Source organism: Pyricularia pennisetigena, chromosome 6, assembly GCF_004337985.1.
Source record: "Pyricularia pennisetigena strain Br36 chromosome 6, whole genome shotgun sequence".
Classification (NCBI taxonomy): Eukaryota; Fungi; Ascomycota; class Sordariomycetes; order Magnaporthales; family Pyriculariaceae; genus Pyricularia; species Pyricularia pennisetigena.
In genome coordinates this window covers 4942531-4965912 of record NC_043744.1, presented here as the reverse complement: position 1 = coordinate 4965912, position 23382 = coordinate 4942531, and the positions used below count along the sequence as shown (strand labels likewise).

Here is a 23382-nt window from a genome sequence, read left to right as displayed (position 1 = left end):
TTCCCAAATCTCTGAAGGACCGTTGCAGTAGGGGGAAAACGGCAAAGACTCAACAGCAGCACACAAGAGGGCGCACGGAGGATTGGAGACCCACCCTCGACCAGGATCCTGATCAGCTGCTGGTTGCCATTGGCCCGCGGCACGACGGCGAACCACTGATGCCCCCGCCGCCGTTTTTCTTTGGTGTGTCGGGACTGGGGGCCCACGCTTGGAATTCAAGATTGAGGCGTTGCACGCAATGTCAACCCGACCGCTGGCAGCCTGGCTTGGGCTTCTTTATCTGTGCTTACAGGTGGGTGTCTTGGCTTGTCAGGACTGTCTGTCACCTGGCGGGGCTGTATTGTGTTTTTCTTTTTCTTTTTCTTTTTTGTCGTCTGTTCCCCTTTTTTTCTATCTTGTTTTCACTTCTCGACGCCTTTCAATCTTTGTTTGTACACCAATCATCAAGTTCTTGTTTTTCTAATAGAGACGGAATGAGCTTGTGTAGATTCAACTAGGGTATGCGAAATGCGATTAATTAGCCACTGCTCATTTTGGTTTGGCTTCCATCCATTCGAGGTTCAATTCACGAGACACAGACGGGAGTGATTGCGGGATTGAATTGCGGGCCCGTTATCTCTGATTGGTGTTAGCAGTCTCCGACAAATTTGTGAACCTGCCTTTGCTTGGTTGGGGTGCCTAGCGTGCTGGCAAGAAGGCAAATGAAATCATAACAAACAAACAGCGTGAATCTAGCCTAGGACATATCCATGGCTAAATCTTCTGATTACACGAACAGATCAACTTGAACTGCTTGCTTGCCGAATCAAGTTGATATGACGTAGAGCCATCAAGCCGTAATAAACCCAAAAATATCGCCGGATAAAAGTAAACTTCTTAGAACCTTAGTGCATTCGACAATCTTGCGACAAGTCAAAGGCGAAATTAGACTTGACCTGAGTCCGACATCATCTCACGACTCTCAAGAATATCAGCTGGCCCAGGGTTTGGACAGGGGTGTCCTGTTTCCAGCAAATCCATATCTCTCCTGCCCAAGGTTGTACGGAGGAGCGAGAGGCAAAACGAAAGAGGAGGGATTAAAATTGTGAGAGAGAAAGAGAGAATGAAAAAAAAAAGAAAGCAAAAAAACAAGGGGGGTAGCGCATGAACAGACACGCGCGCCACAAATACAAACCCCGCTTCGCCACGTCTCCCAGCTTTCTCAATCCCTTTCAGACTTCATCCATGCAGCGAAGGGAGAACACGCACGCAATACGGGCTGACGCAGTTATTTGCCTCACACGTGCATTTCCCACCTAAACCCGACCTTCAGAAAGAGGATCGGCTACACGTTCCATTTTGATACTGACAAGACCGAGTAACAGAACAGCGCCTCTGCATGGTTGAGTTCGTTGCTCGCTGACTCTCAGAGACCTACCGACCGGCCTGGCCACTTTGGTCCTGAACCAGCAAACTATGACCGATAACGACAACAACTCTTCAGCTCCCACGGCCGGGGTTGACCTTCCCAGACTGCCCACCTCACTGCAAGAGGTCATCGTACATTCTCTCCCGCAGACTGCTTTTTACATTTCAGAATTTCTCACTGAGGAGGAAGAAAGGCAGATCCTGTCCAAGGTAAGGCGAACTCAGTCATCATCGAGGCGAGACGATAAAGCAACCCTCAATTCAGCCCTGCCAGCCGCCACATACACGGATCAACGTTGGGTGTTCTCCACGAACTGACGCGGCCGTTACCGCCGTTCCAGATTCATGCGGCTCCCAAACCAAGATGGAAACAACTTACACACCGCAGGCTTCAAACCTGGCCCTCAGATTTAGTCAACAATACTCTCTTAGATGCACCTCTACCGGCATGGATTGAAGAGCCTATTGTGTCTAGACTGGTAGCCATTCCCCTTGCGAACACGAGCGAGGAATCCATATTCTCCGATAGTCCACACCGCAGGCCGAACCATGTCCTCATCAACGAATACCCTCCAGGCATAGGCATCATGCCGCACAAGGTAGGTTACTCACGCCATGGCTTCGATCCGGAATGTACTTCCGGAGAACTCACCAAGTGTGCAGGACGGACCAGCGTATCACCCGATAGTTTGCACCGTCAGTCTTGGGGGCAGCCTTTGTCTCAACATACATAAAAGCAAGGATGACGGAACTCTAGAGACTGAGCCCTCGTGGCGAGTGCTGCAAGAGCCAAGAAGCCTTTTGATCACCACTCAGGACCTTTATACAAACTATCTCCATGGTATCGCTGAGGTAAATGCAGATGAAGGACTCTCCGAAACAACCGTTGCAAACTGGAACCTGTTGCGATCCAAGGAACTGTTTGTTGGCGGGCGCAGCGAACGCACATTACGGACGAGCCTTACGTACCGAGATGTCATCAAGGTTTCCAAGCTAGGCAACAAGCTTGGTGCTTTCCTCAAACGTTAAGACCAATTTGGCCATGATGTTTGCTGTGAAACGACTAGTACACCAGAGGGATCATGGTCCATCGGGACGCTACCTTGTCGGCACCAAATTTGGTCTCATACCATTTGCGAGTGCCGTGTGCTGTCAAGCCAAGGTTGACTGCCACAAATACAAGTCCCGAGAGTATCGTTTTATTAAACAGTTGCCCTTCCGGTGCTGCGGCGATGGCTAGCGAGATGTAGATGAGACACTCGCAGGTGTAGTGGGCGCAAATCGTATACTGGAACAGCCCTTCTGTTGGGAGCGAGTATTTCTTGAGACTTGCCAAGTGGCTGTGGCACCTGAACTGGGTTACTGATGCCATGAAAAACATGACAGAGCCAGTGAGAACATTGAGACCAGGGCCATGGCCGTCATTGGGTTTTGACCATTGGTCGATTATGGATCCTTTGGGTACACAAAAAATTTAGCGGTTTAGAAATGAGACTTGACGCCGCTGACTGTTCGTTATGCGGTGAAGGCATGGGCACGCTCACCTGAACCTTGGATCCACACGGCAACACTCATGAATATGTAAAAAGACAGCCCGAGTGCCCAATGAACGATCCACATCTTGGAAGTCGAAGATTCGAGGACAAAGAGCTGCTCGAATAGTCGCCTAGCTCCCTGCACCGCCATCAAAGCCCATGCCACCTTGACCGCCACCAGACTCTGGCCGTTGGCTTCAGAACCGTTGGCAACCTGTGTCGAGGCGACCAACCTCAGAATTTCACCTTGGAAGGCAAACTGGTATGCCCAGAATGCTGAGCCAGCCAGCGAGGTTGCATAAAAAGCAGCGAACCATGAGTGCGGTATCTGGCCCCACGACGTGACAGTGGCGGTGATGGTCTCCAGCCAGTCGCCTCCAGCTGCAGCCGCACTTGGTCTCGAGCCGCCGCGGGCGCCGTAGTCAAGAAGGAGTCTGCGGGTTCGGGAGGGTAAAAATGTGAGGGCTAACACTGCTGATGCTGCTAGGATGAAGAATGTCTGTACCCATTGAACTGGAGACAGCAGCTGGAGGACGGTAATGCCGTGGTCGTAAACCCCCATTGCTCGTACAGTTTTGTACAGTTTTGTGACAAAACTGTTCGCCCTTGGCGAATTCTCGAGTATAATTCACCTTACTGGGCACGGAGAAGCGGCAAGGGTAGAAACTGCTGTGTGGGCAAGCCGAAGTGACGTTGGCGCATGCGAATGCTTGGGAAGTTTGCTGAATGCTTGTTGGACTTCACTTGCTCGCTGGTTTCTTCAAGTTTCCGACGACGACCCACCAAACAGTTCAGTTGCTTCTCCACCAGACAGACGCCGCTTGGGTCGACACCGTGTGCTTGTCTTGCGGAAGCATTTGGTAAATAATCTACCAAATTAGACGATGAAAAGTCAGCATTACCCGATTTCCCCTCTGTTTTGCAAATGATGTCCATTTATAGGAGGATTTTTTTTGTGTTTCAGGTCATGCGAGCCACCCCCAAGCGGCTTCGTGAGGGCTGATGGTTGTAATAGTACTGAAGTCCCTTTAGGTGGGATGAGGCAGCCCCGCAGACCTGCATGTGCTGGGGGCTGACCTTACAGTATTACTCTACCTGACTTATTGCGGTCTGCAAAGACGAACAGTGCTGTGCCTGCCGCCCTGAATGAAAGCTTGCGGGATAAAACAATAGTCTAATCTTTGTGTTGGTCGTCCTTTGGCCACGGCTAAGGTTAAATTGCTTCCTCGGCACAATTATCTTGTTCACCTGTGACTGTTGACAGTGGTCTCCCCCTTCTATTTACTCTGGTGTGACCTTTAAAGCTTGCAAGTTTGCGCAATGGCTGTAAGTCGCCTGCTTTAATTCATGAGGGATATCTAATTTTAGATAGTGATAGTTATTGTAGCGTGAAGACTGACTAACACGCGCGTTGTTAGGCACCTTGGCCCCAGGTGGTTCTTCTAGGAGACTCGCTCTTCCAGGGCGCATCCGATGTTCAGGGCGGATTCTCTTTCCAAGGCGCACTGCAAAATCGTGAGTGGGATCACCTTTGCACGCCGCTGGGATATTTGTTGCAAATGAGCGACACCAATACCATACTGGCCCAGCCTAACCCGGATCTTTCAAGCTGATCATGTCGTACACTATCCGGAAAAGACTGCCAGCGTCGATATGATGTCATAAACAGAGGGTTCTCGGGCTACAACACCTCTCAGGTCCTCAAGATCCTGCCCGACATCATCCCAGCTCCTCATCCGTCAGGCCCTCAGCTCAAGTACCTGATCGTCCTCCTCGGAGCCAACGACGCGGCCTTGCCCTCGCCTGTCGATAACCAGCACGTGGACATTGGCCAGTACAAGACCAACCTCCGCGCCATCGTCACACACCCACATGTCGTCGCCCACAAGCCCAACATCCTCCTCGTGACGCCGCCACCGCTGGACGAGATCCGCCTCGGCGCCATCGACCGCGCCAACGGCCGCGATGGCCCCTCGCGCCAAGCAAAGGTATCAGCGTCGTACTCGGCCGCGGCGCGCGAGTTGGCCGGCGAGCTGGCCGCCAGCGGCGTGGTGCTCATCGATCTGTGGAAGGAGCTCATGAACGTCGCGGTAGCCAAAACGCCCGGGTTCTACGGGGTCGGCGGCGCCATCCTGGGGGATCCGGGGTGTGGTCTATGTGGGCACCTGGAGAACCTGCTCCCTGACGGTCTGCACATGAGCGGGGAGGCATACCGGGTATTCTTCGATGCCGTGAGACCGCATATCATCCCTGAGATTGCAACGCTGGGTAATGGTGAGGGTCATGTGCTACCCGAGTGGCGGGTTGCGCCCTGGAGCTGAAGGGGTGGAAGCGTGGGTTAGGGTTGATGAGATCGGATTGCATCAACGGTATATTAGATTACATAACGTTACCTACTTCGGGTCGGTACTGACTACTTTACCCAAACAGCAGGCATGGGGGCTGCCTGTGACCTACAAATAAATCCACTTCTATTTTAATTTCTGTGTAGAGTGGTGATTTCCCTGTTAGTTGGTTGCATGTTATTTTAAGTAGTCCAGCGTACAGTGATGCGCGGTAAGTTGAGCCATGGATTAGATGCCGGCAAATCCCAGATCTCAGATCAAGAGATGAGTTGCAGAAACGTTATCATGACCAAGATAGAGTGCCACCTCGTCACCAGAGACGAAACGCCAATGCAGCACGACGGCTGCTTTGCTTCCCGCATCAGTGCGAACCGTCCGAGAGTCGCCTCGCCGGGCACGGTCCAGTCGTCCATCTACAAAGGAGGTACCTAGGCTTGCTAGGATGGTAGAGGGGGGCAGGGTGGGTAGGTACGGAGCAGGCAGCCAGTACCCAGTCAGCCAGCCAGCAACAACAGTAATCGTGTTTGAGTGTGTTGTCGGTGTGTGGTTCCTAAAGCAAATTAATTATGTACGACCACCTCATACCTCTGCACACATGCTTTATTGCTCCTGTGTCTTGACTGATTACGCAGGCGGTTGCCATGAGATTTTATGAACTTTAAAAAAAAAAAATTAGTTGTTAATACGAGCAAAATGTTTATTTTCAATCCAAAACCTTAAGACCGTAGGTTTTTTTTTTGGTCTAGCAAGCCTGAGACCCCGTGGAGATTGCTCGCTGCAGAAGCACGCCGTCTGTCAATGCTTTCTCTGCTGGCCCGCATCAGTTTACCAGACTAACGCATTCCATTAATTCCACACAAAACTCCACCAGACCTTGTTACAGTGCATTTACTACGACCCCCAAATCTGCCGACACCTCCAACCAACCATCCATTTCCATCACCAAATTCTCCAGGCTACCTACCTTGGGTACCTTAGTTGTCACTGCCGGTGGACCACCGCAAACCTGAGGAAGCACGACAGCAAAACGTACAATACCGATCTCCTTCGCTTTGGTATTCCACTCCATCAATCAATCTTATCGATCGACACTCGACCCCAACCTCGCTCAGCCGCTACTCGATCCATTCGCCTGGAAACAGCAATAAACCAAATTTGACGCTCAGCCAGACCACAATCTGTAGATTTCCTCGATCAACTATCTGCCTACCCGACAGATCCCTTGACGCTTTCCTTTTGGGAGATCCAGCTGTGATCCTCGATTCCTCGCAAGCACCGACCTACCCGTTGCACATCGCTCCAACATTTCCACCCTTGTAGACAACTCGGTCGTGAACGTCACTCAGCCACCACAAGTTTAACACGTACCGGCATTGACGCCCCCATAGCATAGCAGCCATCTCGCAAAATACCCTCGGCTCCAATACGCTCGTTTTCGACTGCACGATCTCTAGGGACCAAAACAGCGTGCTCAATTGCCGATCCTTGCGTTGGGTTAACCTCGCCTCGATAAATACCTGGACGGAAGAAGCCACGAGTCCCGCGATCACAGCACACCACATACCCTACCCCCCAAAAGCGTACGCCGTTAAACATTCGTATTGTTGCGGCATCGCCGAGGGACCACGAGGTCGTTGCGTGCGATGTTGCGGGTGGCGGACACTTAGGATCAGAGTCGAGTTGCCGGGATTGCAGGCTTTGCACACGTTACCAGCCAGCCAGTCACAGGGTGCTCCCCTCGACGATTCGGTGCCTGACAACTCGCAACATCGGCTTCGTGGCCCACCGTCATCTTGCTTCTGCTGTTGCTTTCTTCGTACGAGCCCCGAATACGAGCCAAAGTCAAGCTCCTTAGCCGGCTGGGAATGGATCCCCGCTTCGCCGCCTCCCGGGACGACCTTTACAATGTCCAGATGGAGGTGAAGCAACTGCAGGTCACTCAGCACAGTCATGCCGAGAGACTTATGAGGGTGGAGAAGCGCCTAGCTGAGGACGCTGCGGTCAAATCCGTGTGGGCAACTCCGCAGTTCCCAAGTGCTCTGAGTGGCACGCCGCAGCATGGTGCGTATACACACCCTTTCCGTGTGATCTCTCTCTATCTGAGGGGTTTCCTGCACCCACAGACAGCCCGAGTCTAATTACATCTTGCTAGGTCCTCTGCAAATTTCCCACGCCGATGTTTTCGACGGCTTTGATGAGCACGGCCAGAATCTGCTTGGCTCCCTGCATCTGGACGCCGAGGACGAACCGGTGCGGCGCGGCGCGGCATCACGTGCCAACAGTGTCCGCTTTGATGAGAGTGCTCTTCAGGCTTCCGGCTGGGGCCAGAGCACTCGCCAGGCGGGCGATTTTGTCCCAATCAGGCCGACCAGTGGCTTCGGTATGATGGAGCGGTCCCTGTCACACAAGTCGGACGGGAGGCATAGCTCTGCAGGCCACTCTGTCCATTCTGTTCACTCAGTGGCGTCTGGCCGAGGCAGTAGTCTGGGTCACTTGGACACCAACTCGGTATTCGGGGCGCGGGAGGAGGATTCGCCAGTTGAGATACCCGAGCCGCCCCCTGGCTTGTTTGTCTTGGGATCGGTGCCTGCCATTGTGAGGTGTTGGCTGACCGAGAATTTTGCCCACAACACTTTGCTATATGCCGATGTCTGTTCCGGGGCGCAAAGATCTACCTTGGATTACTCTCTTGCCAAGGAGCTCGATCTGCTTAGCGATATTCATAAAGGTGCAGATGGCATCAGTCGCTTGACACTCACAGTTTATCTTGCAGAGGCTATCGTCAGCCAGTCGAACTCGACACGGTCACCAGGTCCGGTGCCGCATATACCCAACATGACGGTCAACTTTGAGGTAACCGGGCTAGACGTTCCTGAAAGTCCCGAGAGCAAGAAATCGATTCGCATCTTCATTGGGACCGACGCCCTCCGGGCCCACAGCGCCGATCTCTTGTTCTCGCAGAACCTGATGACGCTGTACAGCAGCAACCGGGACAAGCTATCAGTTCCTTTCGTGAGACCTGAGGATGACTCCCTGTTTCGTTTCTTGACCACAGTCAACATTGTCCCTGAGAAACCGAAACTCAATGCCTCTGCGCCCGAGTTCGTTTTGGGCAACAGTGCGAAGTCTTCTCCTCCACGCCAGGCCGCAGATACCGACAGCCAGCAACCGGCCGAAAAGGAAATCAAGTCGCGAGACGACCTTCACGGACAAGGGTCCATGTCGCCGCTCGCACTTCCGCCCTATCAGCCGCAGACAGCGGTTACCGGGTCCAGCACACATTCCGAGAGTGGCGCAGAGAGCGAACAACAGTCCACTAAGGGAAGGAGCACCAGCAGCGGCAAGGACGAGCCATCTCTATCGTCCTCGGACACCAACCACAACACCCGCCGCTCAACTACAGAGTCTACACCGGGAATCTGGGGCTCTTGGCGACAGGGAGCGGCCGCCGTCAATGGGAGCGGAGGTGATGGGGCCGCAGCTCAACGTGGGGAGAATGGGTTGAGTGGTTACCAACCAGCCGGGCGCAGCCGTATGAAGGTCCTGAAGCCTAGCAAGTCGGTCGCTGGCAGCGGCAGCACGCCGTCTTCGTCCACCCGAAAAGGCCAATCCTACGAATCACCGCCACAATCGTCATCACGAAGCAGCGGCGAGCATCGGCGGAAGAGCGCTGCTGCTGGTGGAGCGACTCACGCTGCCGAGAACACGCCGATGATTAACAGTACCCACACAGTCCGCTGGGAGAAACGCAGCATTAGTGGGAGCATATCGAGCTTCAAGGATGGGAAGCTCGGCGGTGCGGTCAACGCCGAGTCGCGGAGCTCGTCGGCCACGCTGCCGAGGTCGGTGAACCCTGTCGGCGGCGCATCGGCCTTTTCGTGGATGACTCCGGCGCCTAAGCCCAAGACTCCTGCGGTTGGTGAGTGATTGACAGTCTGGATAAAGAGCCTTTCTGAACAGACTCTCAACGGCCTGCTCACCGGGATAGGATATCAAGCGATTTGATGGCAAAGAGGCCTGTAAGACCATCTATCATGGGTGGCAAATAGTTTCTACTCATAGCAGACTCGGGTAGAAGTTTCTTTGTTGTCGCTCTAAACGTCCTAGGCGTGTTTTCTAAGCTATCATCCATGGCACCGACCGTGGAAAGGATCAGCTATAGCTTGGTTATATTAAATCAATCAACTACAATATTGATAATGGCCAGTCCTTGATATCGTGCTGTGCTGGTTGATTGCTTTGCAGCAGTGCAGAGTCTTGGTAAGATATTTTCGAACGAGCAAACGAACAACTAGTCTAGGTACTAGCTCAGTTGCCAGCTACTCATCTGTTCAACACATGGCTACTAACAGATTATAATACAACACAAGATGGCATGGCGCACATTCTAGGAGTATAATACAGGTTCCAAGTCTGCTAATATTGTCACAAGGCGTCGTCTCCAAGGCCCGGCGTAATCGAGAACGTGTGTGTAATCTTTGTTGTAATAAATTTTATTATTACCTTTCAACCAATAAACTCGGTCGTCAACAGTGACTCCCAAGGTTGACCCGTCCTCCATACCCTTTCCATGAGTTCCCTGGCTCGCCGGTTCTGGGAGACATCAAGGCCGTGTGTTAGTTTGTGATTTTTTTTTTTTCTCTCTTTGTTTTTCACCTGCTTGTTCCGTTTGTTGCGTGGTGGATGGTAGAAGATTCCCAGTAACAAGGAGGGACATAAAAAGAAACAAAAAGGGGGTGGGAGAAACACAAGCAATAAAAAAAAAAACAAGCTTACCTGTTCCATCCCCGTCCTCTCGATACAGCTCATCCGATCCAGCACGATGCGCCTCTGGTTCTCGTCTTCGGTCTCGCAGCCCACGGTGAACAGAGGGAAGAGCATGCTGGTCTCGGCGGTACCGCCCCTCGAGATCTCGTCCAGACAGCGCACAATCTCGCCGATGGGCCCGCGCACGTCGGGATGGGTTGTTGGCTTGCCCAGCACCCGGCGCTGCAGGTGCACGGAGCCGGCGTGGTGGTACGCGCGGTTGACGGCCGAGATCTCGCCCAGGTTCCAGTGGGCGACGTCCGGGGTGGCCCTTATGTGCGGGCACGCCCGCGGCGGGAGCGCGATGGACCGTGCCAGGTCTCTCTCGAGCTCGCGGGCGGCGGCCAGCGTTGCTTCGTCGGGGGCGATCTGCCCTGGCGTTTGGACTGGGGCTCCTTTTATACTCGCCTCGCGCTGCTGCTGCTGCTTTTTCTTCTGCTGGCGGGCCAGCTCGGCAATCTTGGCGAGGATGTGGACGCAGCCGGTGGAGAACCCCATGATGCAGTCAATCTCGTCGTCGTCCTCGGGGGCGTAAACCTTGTAGTCGAGGATCCAGGCCGACGAGACGTCGCGCTCGCCGCCGCCCGAGAGGCTGCCCAGGACGTCGAGGTAGGCGAACCAGCTCCAGAGGAAGTTGCACATTTGTATCTCGTCGTGCTCGGCGGCGGCGGTGCTGCTGCCGACAGAGCGGGACCAGCGAAGCCCTCCCGGTCGGGCCGTGATGAGGTCCCGGGCCAGGGCCAGGTGGCGCTGCCAGGGTATGGCGTACCCAAAAGCTGTGGGGGATATGATCTCGATGGATGCGAGCATGATGGCCGTCGCGACGTTTGTGTTTGAGATGCTCTGGTTCGGGTCGTTGAGGGCCGATCGCAGGGCCGGGAAGATGTCCTGGACCCAGAGGGCGATGCGGGTCGCCGGCTCCGGCTGACAGAAGAGTTTTGCGCGGTGGGATGCTGGTCGTGTCGAGGTTTGGGAGGGTTGCTTGTGTCAGCCGGGTCGAGGTTAAACAGGTGACGGCAAGTGTTGGGGAGGTTTATATTACCAGAATATGCAAGTATTAGGCTGAGAAGGTGGTCGTTCTTGACAGCTAGTTGAGGCAGGATTGTGCGGAAGGGGTTCGACCGTGGTCCGTCAAACGGAACCAAAACTAAACATGCAGCATACTCTTAGTATGTGGCATCCTTCCAGCCCCAGAGATTATCGTGGACTCTATTCTTTTTTTTATACCTTCTGCAGTATGATTAAGAAAGTGATGCTGATGATAGTCAGAGATCAGTTGAGTTATCCCAAGTTTCATGAAATCCTTTGGAAATGAGCAGAGGCATACAAAATACTACATGTGATTTGGGTGTCAGCACGAATCCCAGATGCCAGCAGGTTGATATGCTCAGCAGAACAATCGGCAATGTTCCATAGGCATTACTCACCATCATGTTCATAGGATTACCCAATAATCTAAGTCGGAACCAAGTCCTTGTCAGCAACTTTGTTGGCCTAATAATCACCCCCCACGCCTCAAATTGCTGCTAGGTTTACCCGGACAATTGATGCTACATCTACATACTTTGACGGCAACGGCTCGAGCTTCCGTGGGATCCGCACCACGACCGGTTTGGCATAGTAGTGGCCCTCTAATGGACGACCGTTTTCATCACGGGCATGCAGTTGATGCTTTGACCGCTGAGCGCTGCGGCCGTCATTGGATTTTCCGAGCTGCTCCAGCAGACGGACGATCTCGTCTACGTCCTGAGGATGGGTTCTAGAAATGGCGTTGAAGTCGTCGTTCTTGACGACGTCCAGGTCCACAAAGCCTCGGTCGATACCATAACACGTATAAGAGTCGTCCGAGCCGGCCTGAATGGGGGGGAGGACCGTCTCTCCTGCGGGGAAACCGGGTATTATTGGGCCCATGTTCTCCAGGGGGCCAGGGGGTCCCAGGAGCAGAGAGTTGACGGAAAGTCGACGGGAATGGTGGCCTGTGGATGTCGGCCGCAGTGGAGGGACCGGGGGGCTGTGGGCAGATGAGGACATAGATGGCGAGGAGAGGGCGGCGGATGTTGAAGCATCTGCATCTACACGAGCTCTCTTACGCGGCCTATTCGGCTGGTCGTCTATCCCATTCACCTGCCACACCGAGAAGCACCCGGGCGTACCGACACTGCTGAGGCCCGGCGATGAAGCAGAGCTGTCCGCGTATACTGACGGCGTGGAAGGCCCATTTTGACCGCCTGTAGACTCGTCTTGGGATTCAGGCGTGTGTGTATCGGCCTGCTTCGTTCGCCTACCTTCCCAGTTGAGACGAATGCTGTAGTCGCATGCCAACGAGGCCTTGGAGCAGCTGCACAGTTGTGTCAGGATCGTGATGGTGGAGGACCAGCTAGGCCAAAGAGAGTAATAACATGGAGTGAAAACATGAAACCCGAAGCATTATTTATGCATGACAGACGGGTAATTACAGTAGAAACCTAAGTAGGCAAAGAAAAAACAAAAGAAGATTTTGAAAGACTTACTTGGTGCAAATTGGTCGTGCCTCATCGCATTTTATTTTTCTAGATTTGCATGGCCTGAAACGAGACAGTCAGCAAGGGACCTTGAGATGAGCCATGCTTAAAGAGTAAAATAATTCAATTAAACCGCCGTAGGTTTTTGCGTACCAGCAGCCGTTCCTGCTACGGCGCTTCGGGCTCGGTGCCCCAGGCTTCCTTGGGCGGGGCATTAAAACGGCGAGTCTTGGCTCTCGCTACAATAATTAAACTTTTTTTTTTTTTTTTTCGTCTAATCGTTGTGATTTCCGGTCAAAGATCGGGGACCTATGAAAAAAAAAAGAGACGGATAATTCCCGTCGACGGACAGATGACAGATGGTCGGAAAGTGCCGGGCATCCGGAGATCGGATCGTTGTGAACCGAGACGGGGGTTGCGTTTTCTCGGGCGTTGTATCGTCAAACAGTTAGTTCGTAGCCTAGTGAAGCCGCCACCACCACCGTCGCCGCCAATACTGATCAGGCGCTGACGAGAGAAGGGATTGAGGGCGGCAAGGACAGAATTGAATTAAAAATCCTAAAAATAAGTCGGGGAAATGGGTAATGTATAGAATTTGTCGAAAAATGCCCCGTCACAGGAACCTGGGCAAATCGATGTCGAGCGAGCATAATCAACTAGACCAGCACCAAAACAAACCGGAGACTCCGAAGCTGGAGCAATCCGCAGGCAGCCCCTAACAGGACGTTTGCAGACGTCTCGTGACAACTTGCAACGTTAAGCCCGGTCAGTGACTGACATGCACATGAATCCCCGCCCAGGTTTTCGTTCAATTCGCGTTGATCGTGTGGGGCAGCTAAGTCATAGTCAGGCCCTGGTTTCCGAATAGGGAGGCACGCAGATAAGCAAGTCAAGGACAAGGCAGTCAGAGTGGTGTCTAATTTGGGCGGCACTTTCACCAAGAAAACGTGCTAAATTTATATACACATGAATTTGGTGAGGTATGTTACGGATATAATTAATATATATGATACTTTCTATTAATTTTTGTGATTCATTATGCTCTTGGTCCCTTAACGCCGATGCAATGCACATGGGTACTTCAAGGCGCTTGCTGTTACCGCCACTCCATGGTTGTAACAAGTGCAACCTAACTAACGCCTTGTATATGCAAGAAAATAAATATAAAAAGACATACTAAAAAGAAAATAAGGATGTCGTGAGTCAACAGAGTAGGGATTTACGCCTTGGCGTTCACCTCCTTCTCAGACACCGCGTAGGCACTACTCTCGGCACCGGCGTCGACGACCGGCAAGCCGGAAGCGCGACCCGTGCCTACCCTGCTCAACGAGCCCAGCAGCGACGACCGCCGCCTCTCGTGAGTCTTTTCGCGCTCGAGCGTGTTCTGTCTCTCGAGCTCGTCGGCCTCGGCAATGGCCTCGTTCTCGGTCACCTCGGCGTTGCCCTCGCGCATGCGCTTCAGTACGTCTGCCGCCTCGGCCGCGTACTTGCACCGCAGCCGAATCTTCTCGCCATACTTGTAGAAGAGGAACGGGAAGGGGACGCACACCAGCGCCAAAAAGGCCGGCACCGACGAGGCCCAGTGGATGCCCAGGTCCCGGTACATGTAGCTCGTGAAGAGCGGGAAGGCGGCGCCGAAGAGTGAACGTAGCACCGAGTTGGCGGCAAGGACCGACGCGGCAAAGATGACGTACGAGTCGATGAGATAACTCTGTTGTTTGAGGAAAGGGTCTTGGGTTAGCTCCTTGTCGTCCTACCATGCGGGTATAAAATATGCAAAAGCCACAAGCTTTTTTTTTTTTATTAAAAAAAGAAAAAAGAAAAAAAAAACCTTACCAGCAGAGACAAAAACACCAACACAATACCGGCAGCAAAGAATCCCGATCCAATGATGGGTACAACCCAATGAACATCGTTTCCGTTGGTCCACGCGAACCAGAACAGGCCAATGGGCAGCAAAACCGACCCGAAGATGGCGGGAGGAAGTCTAGCCTCGGGCGGGGCCATACCGTTGTGAGCCTTGACTACGGCCATGTACCGCTTGTTGTCGTAGATTGCGAACGAAACCGAGACTATCATGCCCACGGTGATGCCGATGAAAGCAAGACCGCCGATTCCGGGGCTCCATCCCTTACCCTGCTGGAAGACAATGGGGAAGGCCGGGAACATCATGTACATGGTGCCGTACACGATGGCCATGTAGACGGAGATGAGCAGCACGATGGGCTCGCGGAACAGGAGAACCCAGGGTCTGGACATGGAGGTGCGGAACCGCGCGCCAATGGTCTGGCGGCCCTGGATGCTGTCCATTTTGGAGATGTGCAGCTTGCCCGTCAACTTGGTCAACTTGGCCGCCCGCTTGCGCAGCAGCACGGGGGCATAAGTCTCGGGCACCAGCAGCGAGACAATGATCCACATGACGCCGGTGAAGATAGCCATGAGGGCCATAATCCAGCGCCAGCCGGCCGCCTCGCCGAGGAAGCCGCCGGCGATGGGGCCCAGGCTGGGTCCGAGGAACGGCGCCGCGGCGAAGATGGCCGTGGCCATGCCGCGCTCCTCGGCCGAGAACATGTCGGCAATGACGCCGCCCGAGTTTGTCAGGGGCGACGAGCCAAAGGCGCCGGCGAAGAAGCGCAGCACCACGAGGGCCGTCATGTCCGGCGCGGCGATGGCGCCGGCGTTGAAGGCCGTCAGCGCCGCATAGGTGCCGAAAAAGAGTATTTGTCTGCCAAAGGACTCTGTGGGCAGCCGAGGTACATGTCAGCAATCAGTGTGACAACACATGTGGGGTTTGTTCGCGCGCGCGCGTGTGTGTGTGTGTGTGTGTGTGTGTGTGTGTGCCGAGGCAAGAAAGGTGACTGTGGAGTAATAGCACCAAGAAGCAAACTGGATTTGTCAAGAAAAAAAAAATCCAGAAAATTGTTGGGTCGAATTGATTCCCAACTTACCAGACAGGGGCGCCCATATCAACGGCCCCACAGCAAAGCCGACGACGAACAAGCTTATACCGAGGATGGCAACAGTCACCGAGACGTGAAAGTCCTTGATGATCTCGGCCGCGCCGCCAGAATACGCCGAGCTCACAAACGCAACTGCCAGGGTCGCGAAGGCGTGCAGAACCGTGATGCTCCACTTCTTCCATCTCGGGTACGTAGCAGGGTTGTAGGCGTCAACGGGCAAGAAGTCGACGACGAAGGGAGACTCCTCGGTGCCGTCTCCCCAGTAAGGGTGGTTGAGCGTCTCGTCATTGATGCCCGAGGGGTTGAAGACCAGGCTAAAGTGACCTGTTTGCGGCTTCACCCTCAGTGCCTCGCTATCCACGGCTTCTGTTGCTTTCATGGACGATGCCAATGATCCAGTTGATGGCGATTGGGTCGCCATGGCGGCCCTATGCGTGCGTGTATGTGTATGCGTTGATGTGTTTAGATATAAAGAGTTGCTGTAGTGCGTGGACAAATGCAGGAACCCTTTTAAACTCTAATCGTGCATGAGATGAGTTCCTAGTTATTGAGATGTACCGAGATCTCAAGTTGACAGATTGACAAGAAATGTCACATTGAACGGAATTTTATAAAAAATAAACAGAGGTGCAACTCTCACCAGGTGTGGGCGTCCGGGGATCTTTTAAAGTAAAATAGAAAAAAAAAAAAAAAAAAAAAAATCGACTCATCATTACCTGAAGCTGTTGCAACTGGTTTCCCGGGAACAAGCAATATGGACTTAAGCCCGGCGAAAGGGCGGACCCTGGACGGGGTTGCCTCGTGTGCCCAGCACTTCTGGAAGCTTTTGTGGGTACAGACCAGGGGGTAAGGGGATCGGACATAAGAATGTGAAAGTCACCCCCGAAAAAGACACGCACGCCTACTTTTAGTCTTTCAAAGCTACGGGCGTGCGTTCTTTACCGTTGCATCCATGCCAAATCTACCACGGGCCGTAATCATACTGCACAATTAGATAGACCAGCTTCACCAGATAGGTTAGGACACACGGCTTTTGTGGATCTAGCCGGATTTTTTGTTTTTATTTTTTTCCTCGCGGATATCGTGCCCGGATCGATAATTATGGGCTATCCGAGGTACACCTTGAGCTGTGTTGAGTCCTCTCGGGCTTATCGGGATTTACTAATGCTTGATGCAATTGTCAAAGTTGTTTTCAATTCGGTTTTAAGAAATCAGTGTTTGGCGAATGCAAATGAGGAATGACGAGTCACTTCTGACACGGAGTCGGTATTTCGGTGATATTTTACTTCTCCCGAGGCCCCACCTTCTCGGGCTTACCCAAAAAGTGGGCGATCAGTCAATCAAGCAAGCATGTTTCGTCCCAGGCCAGGCTTACCTTACTGCAACAAGCATCTCTATTCTTTAGCAGCTGCACGTCTTTGTTTCTTCAACTGAAATATAATGACTCATGGTCTTTGCTTCTTCTTCTGTTTTCTTTCGAAACAAGTCAACATTCTGGCAAAAGAAGACGAACCAAGAAGAAGAAAAATTCAAACCGAAATCAAATCGACTACGTAGCACAAAACGGCCTGAATGACTGGGGTTATGCAACGCGGTACGATCCGTGGGATGTAGCAAGCGTCCAAAAAAAAAGTAGTAAAAATTAATTGATTGTTTGACAGCTTCATTGTCAAAATGCGGCCATTGCCCGTCGCACCCTTGACTTTGATTTCTAATACTCAATTTGCATCCCCTGATAACAATCAAGCAAGTACTGGGCTGTGCTCCCATCCTGATATCAATGTTGCGTGGTTGCCCCAATATTTACCCATCTTGCCATTTAATACCCCTGACGTCTTCGCCTTGCATTACCCACATCTATGAAATAAGCCTCGGTTCGGCCTTGACTGGACCACCAAGCTGCCAAAAAGGTATGATCAAGATAAAAAAGAAATAAAAAAAAAAAAGACCTGGCCTCATTCGAGCCGGTCCCAGTCGACATTACCTCAGCTTCCCTGCTCCCGTCTTGCATCTTGTCACAGATCACGCTTAACGACTCATAGTGATTTAATCCGGGCCCCGGCTTAGCCATTCCGGATCAACAACCCTTTTCTTGGCCAGAGATCTTGGCTTTGGAAAAAAGAGTGCAAGACCCACAATTTCTTTCCTCGGCGCTTTACAATCAACCGTAACCCGTCGGGCTTCGCCTCTTGGCGAAAACATAGGCGCGGCGCCGTCTGCAGAGCCTGGCCCAAAAGGGATGCCAAAACTAGACACGAGAGCACTCCTGATCTAATAGCTCTATTTTCTTTTTTTCTGATTCTACCCTGGTCGGGAATACAAGCCGCATTGATCTCACTTAATTCATCCGCTCAAAATATTCGAGATGACACGAGGGACTTTTGTCATCACATGAAGCGATTTAGCTCAGTGGGACTGATATAGAAACATAGAGTTTTGAGCTTAACGGCTGGTGATACTTGGTATCGTATCGTGCTCACTAGCTCAATTGTTTTCTTTCTGCTACTTGTTTCCGGGGGAGGGGGAACTGTTGCATCTTGTATGCAAGTGTAAATCCATGAATGGAACCTATGACGACGACTCATGCAAGGCGTTCTGGGTTTCCACTATCAGCGGACCCGAGTCGTAGGGCAGACTGATGCGCAGCCCCCGGATCTCTACAAGACGAGGATGCCTCTCCTCGACAACCCGAGAGAACTGCCATACTTGCATCTTGGCGTTTACATAACCGTGAGCACAAACTCATCGTGGTCCAAACCTTGTGATGTGCGACCCACAAGGCGATGCTATATATAAATAAGAAGCTAGATTCCGCGAAGAACGAACGTCCACCCGACAGCATTCCAACGCCGTTTTCATAGCCCCTCTTCTTCCCTCGACTCTGCACGCCTCCTACTCTTCCTCCGCAACCTCTTGGCCTTGATCTCTCCCATCTTCTCCTTGATTGTTATGACTTGGCCCTCGCGCCTAGCCTTCTCCCTACCCTCGCCTAGCTCTTCCAAAGTCATGTTCTCCCACCTAACCTTTCCGCCGTCCACAATCTTCCTCTGAACATCAGGCACGTACGCCCAGCTGCAGAGGGCCCCAAACAACATGAATGTGGCGAAGAGCATGAACAGCACGCCTTGTCGATTCGATCCCTCAAAGCTCCCTTTGATTCCGTGCACAATCAGCACTGCCAAAATCGAGCCTAGCTTCCCAGCTGCAGCCGAGATTCCGTGACAGGTGCTGCGGTAGGCTGTGGGGAAGATCTCTGCCGGGATGATGAAGGTTAGGGTGTTGGCGCCTGTTTGTTCGTTCACAACCTGTGTCAGTTTCTGGTAGCATCGGTCCAGCCCCTGGGCTGCACATACCAAAATTGAAGGCAAAATGACATATTGCAACCATGACAACAGTGCCGTAGGCGGATGGCGTTTCTTTCACATTGAAATAAACGCCACCTGTAACCAGAAACAACAGAGCCAAGGCCAGAAATGACTTAGTCAACATCCTCCGGCGGTGGAACTTGTTGCACAAAACGACAAAACAAGCAGAACCGGCGATCGACGCCATCGACACCGTGGCTAGATATTGCTTGGACTGATCGAATAGGACATCGTATATTGTATGGCATGGATGTGTTACGTCCGTTTGCCATGTAGGCAAGCTCCCGTTCGCCGCTTTAGACCAGCTGCGGACGACGGATGATGAATTCCAGCACTCGAGATTTTCGTCAATCGGAACCGTTTTGGATGTGGCCCAGAGGCTGGCGAGCGTCCCGCGGTTATCAAGAGAGAACTATTGGATCGAACCCATGGACTATTTATTAGTCTCACGCGCTCTTCTCTTCATAAATCCCTGGGCTGTATAGTAGCACTTGGATCTACAGGATGTCTCGGGGCTGACCATCAATCGAGTCATCAACTTACACCATAGAAACTGGCGTCGAGAAAAAACCATGTCGCCGACGTGCCTGTTGGAGTGGCTTCAGTCCGACGCTCATTGACAAATATACTTGGTTTACGTCTCAGGCATGGTGTGTTTTGAGGAGGAGGAGNGGGTGGTTTTACGCCACTTGAGGACAACATACCAAGCAGATAGATCCAGTTCCCGTCACGAATGAAGAAGTTACGTAGGTCTTCGGGCGAAAACTGTACAGGTGTTGCTTGCTCTATCTGTGGCACAGTTCCAACTGCAGAGGGGCGGATCCCGCCTCGAAATGTTTGTGTCGCGGCCTGCGTGGCTCCATTCGTCGCCGGAGAACTGGGCCATTGGGGTTGAGAGCCGTATATCTTCTGTGTATCTCTGAACGCCGCTTCGGTTTTCCCCTTCACTTCTAAAGTGAACAAGCCGCAGTCATAGAGGAAGAATCGGAATATGATGGCGAGGAGAGCGGGTGCTGCCCCCGAGCCGATGACGATGCGCCAGACTCCATCGATGGCTTTCTTGCATTCTGCTTCATCTGCAAAAATGTCAGTAGCTTAATTAGATCATGTGGTCACATAAAAAAAAAGATGCTACAAGTAGCTTACGAAGACTGTTCAGGCCGCATTGCCTAGAATCCAGATGTTTGACATTGTTCCAGCCGAGGAGCACAAAGAGACCGACCAGCTGAGCCAGTGCCTGACCTATAGGCTGCATCAAGAAGACAGAGGATAGCATACGGGTTCTTGACTGTGTACTGGACCACTCCGATGTTATGACAGAGCTCAGTGGATACTCGGCTCCGATGCCTGATGGGTCTTGTGAGCAAATCGTTCATTTTCTCTCTCGGATGGTTCTTGAGTAATGCGTCTCTTGTATTTTTTCCTTTATTAGAGGGTCTTACCAACGCCCATAACAAATCTCCACCAGGTGAACAATGCCAGAAATGACATTTCTGGTCCGACGGTATTGTCACTATACCCATGGCTGCTAGTGGCTACCCCTATTGTAGACACAATGACGAGGACGAGCTCTATCCCGTACAGCTTGGCACGGCCGTAGTAGTCTGCAAGGAAACCAAAGAGCAGCTGGCCGATGACCGAGCCCAGTAGGGTGAAGAGATTTATGATGAGCCCTATAGGGGCAGTGGTGTTCGGAAAGTAAACAAAGTTGATTGATGTAAGAATGACATTTGTGGCGAAGAGGTTGTAGCTGTATATTGGGAAGAGAATGTGAGCCTGGGCCTAGCTTAGCCCGCACTCATTCCTGAATGATGCCTCCACTCTTCCGGACGAGCGTCTTCCCTGCAGCAGTTGTCAGAGCCCCGTCTTACCTGTCAGTCAAAAAGCCAGATGCTGTAATGATGAAAACCCTGGCATTAAATGAGTTTAGATCTAGCTGATAGCGAAGTTGGCGACGATCCTATGATGGCTCCAAGTGAGTGGCCCGTTAACCAAGGTACGATGCTATAGTCAGGCAGAGACTTATGGGCAATGGGAGTATCATAAGCTCAAGGAAGTGACGGATAGCTACATATTGAACAGGCATAGCGTAGAAGCGACAAAAAGCCTTTCAGAGACTGACCTGGCGGTCCTGTGGGCTCAAGGCCGAACTATCCGCGCCGAGGAAACCCCGATTGCGTCTCTGCGGGCCCGCAAAGGTACCATTCATCCTGCGGTTGGAGACCACAAGTTGTGGATGCGCAGATGGCTGTGGCTTTTGTATGGATGAAAAGGCGCTCGAGTGACAAAAGTCAAGAACTTTTGCGGCCGCGGCAGGGGTCAGGTCTGGTACCTACAATGTAGGTAAGGCAAGGTTGTGGATGTGACGTCTGGATGTCGACTCGCGCAGGCTGCTTGCTCTAGACCATGGTGGACTTCTCTTGAGAATGGCATAAAATGTATGGATGAATGATGAGTCAATAAACATAGGACTCCAAAGATCAGGGCTTTGGCAAGCACAAGAGGGTTCTTAAGCGAGTAATAAGCCAGGAAAGTGAAAAAGACGCTTGACAAAAAGAGAGGAAGCCCGCCTAAAGGAGCTGACGGTCGGCCTGAAATCTTTCAGCTGAACCAGCTCCAGGGGGGGCAGGGCAAGTGGCTATGAGCTTGGCCATGCTCTCTTTGAGCCTGGGTGGAAAGATTTTGGGCAGCCTGGGCACCCAGGGTAGGTGACCAGGTAGAAAGGTTGACATTCGTCACAGCACATCCTCTTGCCAGGCCGCAAAGCTTGATTGCTAGCTAGAAAGTTGCTGAATATGGTATGTAATCGAGCAGTATATATATGTACATAGAGAGAGAGAGGCTTGGATGAAACATCGGTGCCTTTCAAAAGCATGCTTCGTTCGAAAAGAGAATAAGAGTGACACAAGAAGGGCAAAATAGAACTCAAGCAACAAAGAAAAGCTGGACCCAATCGAATTTTGACCGAGATGCATTTCCTCTTTTCCCTCCCAAATGAGTACCTGCCTGTCTTACCCCTACTTACAATGGAAGCCACCTTCTTTGACATTTCACTGTCATTGGTCAAAGTCTTGCACGGCATGGAAAAGATGGACCCACTAAACGTTCTACACACACAGTACACTGCTCCACCTGGCTTTAGTTTAGGTAGTCGCCCAGCATATCCTTGCTTCTTGGTCGGTTCCATCCGCCCAGGCACATAGCGCTGCTGCATCAATTCGTCAAATCCCGTGGCTTGCTTGAGCCATGTGCTCCCAGAAGCCTCTGGGACTGGGGGAGGATTCTGCAGCATCTCGACATCCACAATCCAGGGCTTCCACAAAACCCCTCCCGGTTCAGACACTAACTTCACCCAGGTGCCCAACATCCATTCCATGGGTGAAGAAACCCAAATCATGTACCTAGCAAATGCTCGCAAGAATGAAAAAGAAGATTATGGCTTCTCTTGTCTCTGCCCCGCCCACCACTAACAAAATCGAATCATATGTCTCGCGCGCTTGCTGGATCTTGGACTTGTACGCCCCCGTCTCGACAATCGGAAAAATCTAGATGACATGATGAAGCTCAACGCTGTGGGAGTGTGGCCAAAATAAACCCCCACCTCTTGCGTCCACCCTTGCAAGCCCGCATCAAAATGTTGTGCGTGAGACTTTGGGGAGAAGGCGCGGGATAGCTGAAGTCGGGTACCAGACTGGTGCAGCCGGTGGTGCTGGGGCTATTGGGGCCGGTTCGTGGCACCCTATATCACCTTATGCCCGTCAAACCTCTCTGTACCTATCCATATCCCCACGGCGCAGCAACAGAGCCACATTGAAGCAAAGGACGGCTACGTATGAGGACTTTCCGATCAGTTGACATCTATTGCTGATTAGCTTGCTGTCAATCCTTTAAACTGGGGTGTTTTTTTTTTTTTTTTTTTTTTTTTTTTTTTTTTTTTAAAAAAAAAAACCTTTTTTGATCATTCTTCCCTGGACAGGTCTGCCTTTTCACCAACCTCCCTGCTTGTCATTATCAGATTTGGGTTGTTTACTGCCTGGATCATATACCAAGTTGGTGGTACCATCCCGCCCATACCGTACCCCCTCGCAGTCTGTTCTCAACTGCTTCGATACAAGTTAAGCTTTTTTTTTTACCTCACGCGCACACCCTCGCATCGACACATCTACCTTCGAGCACCGAATCCCAAAGCGATACCGACGAACTCCCAACTACACCCTCAGCGAGGCACCTGCCTCCGGCCTTTCAACCTCTTTCGTCCAAAGAGCACTGCCGCCAAATGCACCGAGACTGGCTCTCGTGCCATCCGAATATAGGCTGCAATCTCAACCTTTAGCAACAGTCTATTCTTACCTGTGCTTGCTCTGGTCCTGCAAGGGGGTCAAGCAGTCGCAGACCCGGTCTCCGGGATCAAAGTGGGTCTCGGTCTCCCGGCCACTATCCTATCGACTTGGAGCCCGCAACCC

General features: G+C 52.1%; 6 protein-coding genes across 6 annotated transcripts; 2 read left to right on the top strand and 4 right to left on the bottom strand.

Moving 5' to 3' along the window:
- Nucleotides 1–1455: 1455 nt before the first annotated feature.
- On the top strand, nucleotides 1456–2436 carry PpBr36_05221 (uncharacterized protein; the record flags this gene model as incomplete). The annotated part of the gene is made up of 3 exons (XM_029892378.1): nucleotides 1456–1617; nucleotides 1749–2006; nucleotides 2071–2436. The coding sequence occupies 3 exons, from the start codon at nucleotides 1456–1458 to the stop codon at nucleotides 2434–2436; spliced, it is 786 nt and encodes a 261-aa protein (XP_029749762.1).
- Nucleotides 2437–2470: 34 nt separating this feature from the next.
- PpBr36_05220 (uncharacterized protein) lies at nucleotides 2471–3546 on the bottom strand (the record flags this gene model as incomplete). The annotated part of the gene is made up of 2 exons (XM_029892377.1): nucleotides 2952–3546; nucleotides 2471–2862 (listed from the first exon to the last, which is right to left on the bottom strand). The coding sequence occupies exons 1-2, from the start codon at nucleotides 3502–3504 to the stop codon at nucleotides 2471–2473; spliced, it is 945 nt and encodes a 314-aa protein (XP_029749763.1). The 5' UTR covers nucleotides 3505–3546.
- Nucleotides 3547–4262: 716 nt separating this feature from the next.
- PpBr36_05219 (uncharacterized protein) lies at nucleotides 4263–9214 on the top strand (the record flags this gene model as incomplete). Its single annotated transcript, XM_029892376.1, has 4 exons — nucleotides 4263–4268; nucleotides 4361–4457; nucleotides 4581–5216; nucleotides 7440–9214. The coding sequence occupies 4 exons, from the start codon at nucleotides 4263–4265 to the stop codon at nucleotides 9212–9214; spliced, it is 2514 nt and encodes an 837-aa protein (XP_029750495.1).
- Nucleotides 9215–9793: 579 nt separating this feature from the next.
- PpBr36_05218 (uncharacterized protein) lies at nucleotides 9794–12809 on the bottom strand (the record flags this gene model as incomplete). Its single annotated transcript, XM_029892375.1, has 8 exons — nucleotides 9794–9880; nucleotides 10064–11046; nucleotides 11136–11240; nucleotides 11321–11348; nucleotides 11521–11548; nucleotides 11658–12431; nucleotides 12604–12657; nucleotides 12748–12809. 8 exons carry the CDS (start codon nucleotides 12807–12809, stop codon nucleotides 9794–9796), a joined length of 2121 nt encoding a protein of 706 aa, XP_029750494.1.
- A 1004-nt stretch (nucleotides 12810–13813) lies between these two features.
- PpBr36_05217 (uncharacterized protein) lies at nucleotides 13814–16071 on the bottom strand (the record flags this gene model as incomplete). Its single annotated transcript, XM_029892374.1, has 3 exons — nucleotides 13814–14305; nucleotides 14431–15332; nucleotides 15543–16071. Coding segments are annotated over 3 exons (1923 nt in total), but the record flags the coding sequence as incomplete, so codon positions are not given.
- Nucleotides 16072–18409: 2338 nt separating this feature from the next.
- Nucleotides 18410–21242, bottom strand: PpBr36_05216 (uncharacterized protein; the record flags this gene model as incomplete). Its single annotated transcript, XM_029892373.1, has 8 exons — nucleotides 18410–18840; nucleotides 18908–19133; nucleotides 19463–19506; nucleotides 19624–19995; nucleotides 20066–20266; nucleotides 20362–20669; nucleotides 20791–20879; nucleotides 21042–21242. Coding segments are annotated over 8 exons (1872 nt in total), but the record flags the coding sequence as incomplete, so codon positions are not given.
- Between the last annotated feature and the right edge of the window lie 2140 nt (nucleotides 21243–23382).